This window comes from Vespula vulgaris, chromosome 1 (genome assembly GCF_905475345.1).
Source record: "Vespula vulgaris chromosome 1, iyVesVulg1.1, whole genome shotgun sequence".
In the NCBI taxonomy this organism is placed as follows: Eukaryota; Metazoa; Arthropoda; class Insecta; order Hymenoptera; family Vespidae; genus Vespula; species Vespula vulgaris.
Window position 1 is genome coordinate 7,464,450 of NC_066586.1, and position 11,450 is coordinate 7,475,899.

Below are 11,450 nucleotides of genomic sequence, written 5' to 3' on the forward strand. Positions count from 1 at the left end.
GCTATTTATTCCGTTCCAGGGTTAATCTCCTTCAGAACGATACAGGAGTACGTATACAAAACTTTCACACTTTTACATGTAACAAGCATGAGACAATAGTGCTGCACTGTAAAGGTGTTGTATATAGTATAAGTGATATAGCGAAATATAAGTTACATGTGAGATTAATTAGATGCTATTGATACGATGGAGAGATGCAACACGCTATAGTACTCTCTCCATTAAAATAGACTAGAGTACTATGCAATCAAAATAATAATAATAATAATAATAATAATAATGATAATAATAATAATAATAATAATAATAATAATAATAATATAAGCGTGTCGTATAGATATCAATGTTTATATGGCATAAAATGTCTGTGAGCAGCAAGTAGTTATAAGAAATAATGACAATAGTAACGGAGCTATTCTTGCATTTTTATATTAAATATAAACATAAAGCTAATCATAAAGCTTATACTTATAAACTAATCATGTACCTATTTATAATGGAAATGATGAAAACAATTAAACAAACATTGGATTATGTCCATGTTCACTCAGTAAATATACATCAGCGATCACACATAATCAATAATACATTCACACTTGGTACTGACAACCAATAACAATGTTAGAGATTACGCACACTCAAGCCCAATCACACTCCCGTTGACGTGCACAGCTGAGAACCATTAATACGGGATATTTAGTTATGAGTATCAGCGCGACACCTGAAAGCATACTCATTGTCAAAGTAAAATTGCCACATGTTGCTACCGGTCGTCTCACATCGAAATTGTGACATTGAACAGGGAACGATGCAAAAGATGTTTGAAAGATTCTCGGCACTTCGCACCTGGCATATGTGCAACCAAAGAGCATTCCAGAACCGGCAACTCAGTAATGCGAGTGAGTGAGATAATATGGCAGTGCGATATAATATGCCATAATTTAATCGTGATCTCGAACATGAAGGGGACCTAACGTCTGAAGGTCTAACCTTCGTTTAAACAAAACCTGTAATAAATCCAGCACGGTGTCTTATTGTAAGGAGTATAGAAAGACATAAAAAAAAAAAAAAAAAATAGAAACGCCATTATTATTAAACTCCGAGCCAACTGAGACGTTCGTAGTATGGCGTGATATGAACATCTCGTCACACACCTTAAACAAAGTGGATGCAGGAATTCAGAGCTCGCTGCAGACGCATCTCGTTAACAGCATGCATATCAATAAGCACCAGACAACAATAGTCAAAGTGAGAGTAGGCGAGACTTGTAATAAGCTTGGTCTTTAGTGAATGAGAGAGCGCATATCTGTTTTTACTTAAAGATGATGAAAGAGCATAGATCTCATGACTTATGCTCATGACATATGCCCGTGCCACCCGAGATCGTTCTGCATGTGGACACCGAGTTACTTAATGACGCTATAAAGAGGAATATCCATATCAACCACTCTGAGACCGAGGAAGCTAACAACGTACACAGATTTAGTGGGAAATTATTAGTCGTAAACCGTGACACAATGTGAGTTATATCATCATTGACCTTCGCAATACCGTGATATCCGTGACCCTATTAAGGTGTATATGAAGGTAAATTCGAAGATCATCAGTGTACTTGATGATCATGCAGTGGCGAATCTCATCATTAATATCCCAGATCTATACAGAACTATGGAAAGGACCCAGAACAGAATCCTACGGGACTTCTGAGGAAATCGGCTTCCATGATAAGCACATGTTGCTTGACTACCTCACATCTGCACTGTCTAATGACGTTCCGTCAGGTACAATCAGAACCGTCGAAGTAGCACTACACGCGAGAAGTTGAAACGTGCTAACTTGTTCATGAGAATCCGATGATCAATCGAGTCGAAAGCCTTTGAGAAATCAAAATACGTAAGACGCCCTGCGCTCCTCAATTGCCTTTCTGGTAGGAGAATCTGAATTCTGAATCTTAGAATTTTCGCTTTTCTGTCGTTCTGAAGATTACGAAGAGTGATATAGAAAAAAGGAGAGAGAGAAAGAGAGAAAGAGAGAGAAAGGACAGAAAGGAGAAAGAGAAGAAGGAGGAAAGAAAGGATGTGGGAGAGAGAACAGAAAAGATGGAGAGAAAGAGAAAAAAGAAGAAGAATTTCGTCTCGTAGTGGTCTTCGAACTTAAACATCCAACAAGAGTTCTAAATCGCATGGAAAGAAACTCAGAGTGCTTTCCTTTTATCAACTGACAATGAGAATAGGAATTTAGTCGGAAGGAAAGAGAGAGAGAGAGAGAGAGAGAGAAGAGAAAGAAAAAAAAGTAGAGATATATCTAATACACCTGCTTTTGTTGTCTCCTCCATTCATTTTCGAAGGATTTCGAATCTCATTCTTGAAAAATTGCAAATTACAAAACGCTGCGTAGAGAATACGTTGTGCATTTTACCGAATCCCTCTTAGTTAACGTTTTCCATCTTTTTTTATCTTTTCCTCGTCGCAGCGTTCTTCTTCTTTCTTTCTTTTTGAAAGGAAACAGAATGAGTTATTTCGATTCTCCACAGAACTTTTTGAAAAGAAGATTTTTTCCGTATCGCTGCTCCCTAGAACTTTCGTATATTTCGAAAAATATCCTATTGGAAGAACATTTTTCTCTCGATCATGTTCTTATAACTTTATTTTTCATGACTGCAAATATATGTTAAAACCAATACGTTCGTCCAAAATAGTATCGATTATTTCCAACTGTTATATCAAAGCGTATTTAATTTAGATTTAATACGATGCAGTATTTGTTTTATACATTTAATATTGTAATTGCATGATAAGAGCTTAAAAAATTCATAGTTAATGAACGAAATGAAAGAAAACTTTTGCTAATCAAGAATTCCGTTTTGTTTTCTCGGTTGCAGCAACAACAGCAGCAGGCTCAGCAACAGCAGCAAGCTCAGCAGCAGCAGCAACAACAACAGCAGGCTCAGCAGCAACAGCAGCAGGCTAATTCGCCCGGAAACGGAAACGTCGGGAAGGGTAGTCCCTCATCGGGAAGTTCAGCTTCTCCCGGTGCGGTTTCGGTGCCAAACAAGTCTCAGGCGGAACCAAAGCCGGTCGAGTGCAACTTGTGCCATAGAAAATTTAAAAACATACCCGCGCTCAATGGTCACATGAGGTTACATGGCGGTTACTTCAAAAAGGTAACAGCCTTCCTTTCAAGAAAAGCTTTAACATTCGATCCGAAAATTTTCGATAGAACTTTAAGTTAAAGTAGAAAACGATTTAAAAGGAAAAAATAATGAGGGCCGACGGTCTCTTTCCGAGATTTCAACGAAGCGTCCTTTGAACTTTTAACCTTCCATCGTTTTTTCCTCTCCCTTTCTCTCCGTCGTGGATCTTATTAAGGTTAAAGAAATGGTCTGGATGCTGCTTCTGCAATCGTCGAAACAGAAAGATCAGCGATTTCCGAACGCTTTTTCTTTTCCCACTTTTCTTCGACCGAAAGCCCGTCTATGTTGCTCTTTCTCATTCTCTCCTCCTCTTCCTCTTCCTCTTCCTTCTTCCTCTCCTCCTCCTCCTCCTGCTCCTCCTTCTCCTCCTCCTCCTGTGCTGATTAAAAATGTCTTAACGAACTGCAACGTCGTTCATAGAAAAGTGCTGAAAGATTTGCAGAGCGAAAGTTTTTCCCTTTTCAATCGTGGAGAAGATGAGGTGGGGGGTTTTTCTCTGCAACATGGGATGAGGTGAAAGGAGCCAAATACTTGTGCGAGAATGTCTTTTTCCACTTCGATAAACTCTCCAAGAGAGGGAAGAAAGAAGTTAAAAGAGAGAAAAAGTCCGATTGGAAAGGCGATGCGAATGTGACCAAAGATTTCAAACGATCAATTAATTTCCAGTCCTTCGCAGGCTGCGACTATTTAATATGCTCTTTCTCAAAGAAATAAAAACGAATTGGATGCACGACGAATCAATGAAAGATCCTCGTTAAGCGATCATTAGTTTTAAAAAATCCATTTTTATTAAACATTCATTCTATCTATCTTTTCTACTTCGAAATATTTCATTTAAAGAAATATTTTCATTTCAATTCCACGAAGTTAAGATTTCGAATCATATGAAAATAATGAAGATTGAGAATCGTTAATGATCCGTAGCAATTTCACGAAGTGCGAATAAACGAGTATACGATAAAAAGTAATACGATTACAACAATGTGGAGAATGAAACGGTGGAGTAAGTATCGGAACGACTCAACAAGCGGATAAATAAACGGGCAAGTAAAGAGAGAGAGACAGAGAAAGAGAGAGATAGATATAGAGAGAGAGAGAGAGAGCGAGAGAGAGCGAGAGAGAGAGAGAGAGAGAGAGAGAGAGAGAGACCAGAATGGATGGAAAGATAAGGCGATGATCGAATCCAAATGAACCCATTAACAAGCTCTTTCGTCCGTCCCAAGCTTCGAAGCAATCCTCATCGAATCGAAAAGAGGAAGAATGAGAAAAAGGAAAAGAGAATGGAAGAGAGTGAGGGATGTGCTCGATGAGGGTATGAGAAATGAACGAAAAGAGAACATGAGAGAAAGAGAGAGAAAAAGAGAGAGAGAGCCGTACAAACATTGTCTCGAGCTTTCTCCATTATGCAGATTGAATTTGACTGGTTACGGTCTGGGTTTGCAACAGTGGTGCTCTCGCTCGAACCAGCCGAGTTTTCACCGTTGTACCAACCCTTCTCGTAGCCCTGTTCGACTCCTACCACAGCAACGCCCCCGTTCCAAACTGATTCTACTCGATGTGTAGGGCGAGTCCTCCAACCATTGCCTCTTTCATGGCATTGGTCGAACTTTTCGTTCACGGAAAGGAAGGATGAGCGATCGCACGACCACGACCGAGAATTATTGAAAACTTTCGATGACCCTTCCTACGGATATATCCGGATTAATACATGTTCTCTCTCTATACATTCGACTTCGATACTATGGACACTGCTATTAGTGAAACACGCTGCGGTAGAAAAGGCAAATTCACTTATAATACATTTTTGAGGTATCTCCTCGTACGGACAGTTTGACGCTTCGAAGCAAATAGAGGAAAAAACTTTGGGATTGCTGTCAATTTCCCTGGTTTCGAATCTACTCTGCGTATTATATATATATATATATATATATATATATATATATATATATATATATATCTTCTTGTTTGTTTTTTCCGATATGTTTCTCTTATTCTCTTTTTCATAAAATTCCCAAACGATTTTTGTCCCACGTGACTGTTTCAATTCGTATTTTGCCGAAACACGATTAATTATTCGATTTGTTTTCAATTTGACTTCCCATAAAATTCATACAGAGACGATCCTAATTTGTCTGATAAAACGGAAGACGAGAAAGCAGCCTATCTGTTCTAACATTCGATGTCCCGACGAGTAACAAATTGATAATTCGTAACAGAATTTACTCTGCGTATTATACATTTTTTCCTTGTTTGTTTTGTCCGATATGTTTCTTTTATTTTCTTTTTCATAAAATTCTCAAACGATTTTTGTCCTACGTGATTGTATCAATTCGTATTTTGCCGAAACATGATTAATTATTTGATTTGTTTTCAATTCGACTTTCGATAAAATTCATATAGAGAAGATCCTAAACTGTTTGATAGAACGGAAGACGAGAAAGCAGCCTATGTGTTCCAAATTCGATGTCGTGACGCGTAACAAACTGATGATTCGTAACAGACGGACGCCTCGCAATCAATTCCGCGCATTAACGGGCAACAATCAATATTCATGAAATGCACGTTGCGCATCCACGTCAAAGACAGAGTTCAATTTCGTGAGAGGCGATATATACGTTGACAAAGGCACACGTACGAGCTAACGCACAGAAGTTCGAGATTGGAAATTGTCGACCGCTAGAATGATCGCGACTAGTTACGTACGGCATCCACCAAAGATCGCTGTGAATTTTCGCGCTTAGAACAACTAACTCTTTCATCTATGTATAAATTCTATCTTTTAGTTTATAACGTGCAAATATTATTTATCAAAAACATTCATTGCAAAGTATAATATTTCTTAAAATGTACATTAATTTATCCTCGGTATAAAAATGTTAAAAATGATACAATAATGAACGAAATGCACGATTCTCGTTGGGCTCTTAGATCTCAGTAGGACATCGAGAGAGGCTCGACGAGGTGGCTCTTGATCTAGTATCCCATGGGACGGTGTATCACACACGCCAGAGATTCCATCATGAGATAATCGAATGGGCGCCTCAATTAGCTTCGCTCGGTGATTAGCGTGCCTGTCCCGCCCTCTCCTGAACAGCTCACCCTAGCCCACCTCTCCAATCTCTATCCCGAGCCCCGTCAATTTAATCGCGATACAAGCCTCTAATTCACGATCACTCGTCGCGAGTTCCATAGTGGTTGGACCATCCAAAGTCCTGGATAGAAGCGGAAGTCCTGGATAAGCCGTTGTAAAGTTCTCGCGACTGATCGAGACTCGATCATCTCCGTTGCTGTCTTCGCCGAGAGAATCTCAGCTAACGAGATTTTCGAGATGCCTCTATTCTCGCGACAAAGGAACATCAATGCTCTCTACTTCGCTAACTCGATAACACGCTATGGAATATCGATTTCTAAGATTTTCCACGACAATCTCGTCCTATTCACTTTAGCCACGAAAAAATCGATCTATCTATTCGCAAAATTACTATTGAAACGTCTTCTCAACTATCGACCGCTTGTGTTTTTGATATATTCGCTTTATCAAACGGATATCATAATCCAGACGTACGATCTCGAATTCTAATAGCTCGATGCTTTATCTTTGTTCTTTAGGACGCCGAGAATAAGAAGAGCGAGAAAAAAGAAGTCGTCGGACCTCCTTTACAAACGGCCTCGGTTAGCGTCAGAGCATTGATCGAGGAGAAGATCATTCAAAAGAGAACAACCGGTACGTATGAATTTCTTGGACGGATCCTTATATATATATATATATATATACATTTAATAGTTATCTAAGAGAAATTTTCTAAATAGAAGTGAGATATGATTTCTCGTATACGAAATAGTAGAAACCGATACGTTGCGAAAGCCGCAAATGCGATTTCGGTAGTATACACACATATATATACATATATCGTAACACGTTTCTCAGTTTAGTCGACAAAGTCGTCCCTTCGAACAAATCACTCTTCTCTCCTTCCTCTCTCTCTCTCTTTCTCTTTCTCTGTTTCTCTCTTCCTCTCTCAGGTACTCGCGTATTTGACAGCGATATTTTGCGAGTGCGCGCGCGCGTCCATCGCCATAGTATGCCATGAACTGCCGAAGAAGCGTGATTTACGAAGCGAGCACGCCAGAATATTTCTCGCATTGTCCATGTCGAGGCGATAAATCAAGCGACGGTAGAGAACGGTGGAAGCGAAAGCAAAACGGACGGGGAGAGAGGAAAGGAGGAGGCTAACCGAGCGTGCTTTTGTAACGGAGCGAGCATCGTTAGCGATTTATGCTCGATCTCGCTCAGCTCCGTTTGCCCAAAAAGTGCGATAGCGAGTTGCTCGAGAGGCTGAATTGTAAAATGAGACGTGCTTTTATTTTGAGAGCAAAGATATATATATATATATATATATATATATATATATAGCGTTTATGAATGTTATTGATGATGAAAACCATATGATTTTAAAGAAAGTGATAACAGAATGACGGGATATCGATTACTTACAATATTCAACACTTAAACTTTGAATCGTAGGTGACTCGACACTTTAAAAGGGGTGTAAAGAAAACTCGTTTGCTTTAAAAATCAATAATTCCTGACTATTTTAGTTTATGTATTTTTTCGTAAATGTAAAATAAAAAATACAGAGTAAAGAAAGTCGAAGGTGGAAATATGGAAAGAAGAGGGAAAAACGAGTTAAAGTGGTAGATATGTATGTATGTACGTCTCGTGGCGTGAGCTCGCAGTCAGAACGTGACCCAGATAAGTATTCATGAAATCGTCGTGGAAAAGTTTCGTCCGGATACAGTTGTACGCTTACATTCTTCTTTATAAATCCATTCGTCCTTGTGGTCAACATCTACACGCATTTACATACGCCAACTTTTATATACCAACGTACAAACGTATACCATATGTCGAAAAATTTAATAAGTCTAAATATGGAATGACTATCTTTAGTTTAATTATTATATTTTAAACGAGTCTCTTTCACTTTTATGAATTATTATTGAAACTTCTAAAAAAATTATTCGTCGATTGTCATAGAGATTTTAATTAATTTAATTCACTATCCTTTGCTCGAGTAAATAATACATGGTTCGTTGATTTACAATACTAAAAGTATCGACAATATACGTGCTCGTTATATATGTACAATGAAATATACTTACGTACAACGTGTTTTTCAAATTGGAAGCTTGATAAAAATACGATCAAAAATGCCTCTTAATTCTTCTTTGTGTTTTGATTTAACTGCAAAAATTTAAATGGAGAAACCTACGGCGACTTGTTCAATCTAGTGAGTTTTTTTATTTCATCTATTGTTATACGAAAGATCATCCAAGAGAAAAATGGAGGAAAGGAAACTTTATACTCTCGATACGTACATAGATGTGTACGTATATATATATGTATACATATGTATATATGTATATATATCTATTGACGTATACATATCATATATACATAGATATGTTTCGTTGCATGTATAATCGGGCTCCTACTTCAAAATTCTCATTGTGTCTTTTTCTACTATTTTGCAAGTTCTCGAGAATACCTCGTTCAAAGTATATTTTATTTCTGGGAAAAGCAAGCACGTAATTTTGCTTAACAAATAAACTAGCATACGCAAATTAACGCGCGTAAGATGAAAAATGCTTTTTCAAAGATGAGATGTAACAACGGAATATAAAAATCTGATTCTAGCAGCGGACGCGAACATCAACCAGCAGCCTCGGGCGAACAGTAACAACGTGTTCACGAACCAAGTTGATGGTGGTTCTCAAATCAACGGGAAAACTGGTTTTGCGGTACCTGCACCTCCACCTTTGGCGGCAGGCGAGAAAGTACGTAGGCTTTCTGATGGAGAACATTTTCGACAACCGAACGTTACCGTATGTGGCCACACGACCGTACAAAAACAACTTCAGGAAGCGCAAACGCAAGCACAAGCGCAAGCACTGGCCGATATGATATTGAAGGTTGATTTTGATTCATTGAACGAGTCAATTTTAAATTCCGTCAAAATTTTATTTAGTCTGTTTACCTTTATATGTTCTTTACAGAATACCACCAAGATGGCTGTGAAAAGAACTACGTCCGACCCTGGACAGCGATTGCATCTGGCGTATCAATCTTCGGTACAATCCGCAGCGAGTAATCAACAGCAGCAACAGCAACAACAACAACAGCAGCAGCAGCAGCAACAACAGCAGCAGCAACAACAGCAGCAGCAACAACAACAACAACAGCAGCAGAAGCAGCAACAACAACAGCAGCAACAACAACAACATTCGAATAGCCAAGCTCAGGCAACACCTGCTGTCACGGAATCGTTCACGATGACGGGGTATTCCGAGGATGGTGGCTACTTCAGCCCAAGTCTACAAGACGAAGTATTTCAGCAGGTTACTGCCGTGCCAGACAGTGTTCTTCTTCATGCTACTCAATTGGATTCCATTCAAGTAAATATCTGATATTTTTTTATTAATTTCCATACTTTTTTTTCATTTCTTGTTCGTATCTATTGCCTCGATGTCGTTCACTTTATTGTCTCTATTATGAGAACGTAGAAGAAGCGACTAACGAGGTTGGACGTCAACGCTTCATTTCTCGCTCGCTATATTTTTCGATTTGTAGTTCCAACGTAGGAAAATGAAGGAGTACGCGTTGGCGAAGGCGCAGAGAAGATGGCAAAGAAAAATAAAAAGAAACATATTTCCTCGTTCAGACGGCGTGTAGAGACAAGATATTCTTTGCTCTTTGACGTTCATAATTAGCCTTACTCCGTCGCTTTATGCATTCCGCGCTGAAAATGTTGTAGTTTCAATTACGTCACAGTGCATGGTTGGATCATCGACCAAGGCAAAATCTAATAAGGGGAATTATCTAAGTAGTTGGCAGCGAGTACGCTTTGCACCGTTTGAAAAGCGACCGTACTCTTCTCCTACTTTTCTCCCTTGCCTTGCCATCTGTCCCTGTCACCAAGCAGCCTCGTTAACCTCCGGCTTTACGGGCACCGGAGATTCTACGCTGATGTCGTGTACTTTCCTCTTTCTGCTTGTCCTCTCCTTTTACGAATGACGTCGCCCTCTTTCATCCTACGAACGACTACGAAGCTTTAATCGTGATTCAAGATAGACGCGTATCCGTATAATTTCTGCTCTCCATAAATTAATGTTAATCTCCCTACTTCTCTGGTTCCTCCTACAAATAAAAACGTATTACCACATTTTTTTTTTTTTCATACTTAACTACGATAACTCGAGTCAACGAATCGTTTAACCGTCGATAAAGATTTGTAAACACTTTAATGATGAAAAAAGCGATGAGAAACTCAAATCGACAATCCAACTATCTTCAGTTTCAGACTGCGAGCTTGTTGCAAGAACAATCCAACGAGCAATTGCAGGACATAACGCTTGAGGATAGATACTCGTCGCAACACACGGTTAATCCAGATCTTCAGGCGTTAGTGAACTCGCCGCTTCCAGATTCTTTAGCAGAATTCAGTACCTATGGTGCCCAATATACAGAAAGTCCACATACTTTGCCAACGCAGTCGCCATTACCATCTCCGCTTACCAGACACGACAGTCCTAGTTTCACGTATCCCACGCCACCGGCCAGTCAGGAAGGACTCCTTACCGGAAATCTTCCTTTGTTGAGTCCTCCAGAAGATCCCGAATCGGTCCGTCAAGTTTCGTCGCCTTTGTCGGCGGCTTTCTACACGACGACGATGTCTTCGGCTGCAGCAGTGGAAGAGGCTTTGAGCGAAGTTTTGCCTGGCGAATCGGAAGCAGATGCGGATCTTTATGGGTCCGGATCACCAAATCCACACTCACCACTGCCAAGCCCACTCTCGGCAACGCCAGCACCTTCTCCTCTTTCATCTTTGCCACCGTCCTCGGTGTCTTCTCCTGGGCCCGTTACCTTCACTAGTTCCAACTTCCCCGTCTCACCTCATCACGCTCTCCAAAGTCAAATGATGCCTAATTCGGAGGATCCTCTTTTATCGTCGGCACCGAAAGACTTCACCGCTGGTCGACGTAGATTCGAATTTCAATCGTACAAGCTTATCAGCAGTCAAAATCTCGTTGATTTTGGATTAGGCAACGGTGGTCTCGCCAGCATAGTCGTCGACAATAACGGCGAGTTGAAGCTTATTCAAACAGCAGGTCTTCAGAAGGCAAACGTTCTCGTGCAAGCGGGTTCTCTTAGCCCAGCGATTACATTCAAGAAGGAGATTCGTTTGACCACGCCAAA

General features: G+C 39.8%; 1 protein-coding gene across 14 annotated transcripts in view; it reads left to right on the top strand.

Moving 5' to 3' along the window:
* The window catches only part of LOC127062484 (uncharacterized), a 313,355-nt gene that overhangs the window by 282,822 nt on the left and 19,083 nt on the right, over positions 1-11,450 (top strand). For all 14 annotated transcript variants that reach the window (XM_050990814.1, XM_050990795.1, XM_050990784.1 and 11 more), the window contains 5 exons: positions 2,882-3,163; positions 6,803-6,917; positions 8,892-9,166; positions 9,251-9,649; positions 10,549-11,450. The exon at positions 10,549-11,450 is cut by the window's right edge and continues 626 nt beyond it. In XM_050990814.1, the coding sequence (XP_050846771.1) occupies positions 2,882-3,163; positions 6,803-6,917; positions 8,892-9,166; positions 9,251-9,649; positions 10,549-11,450 (1,973 nt within the window). The remainder of the gene's footprint in view (positions 1-2,881; positions 3,164-6,802; positions 6,918-8,891; positions 9,167-9,250; positions 9,650-10,548) is intronic.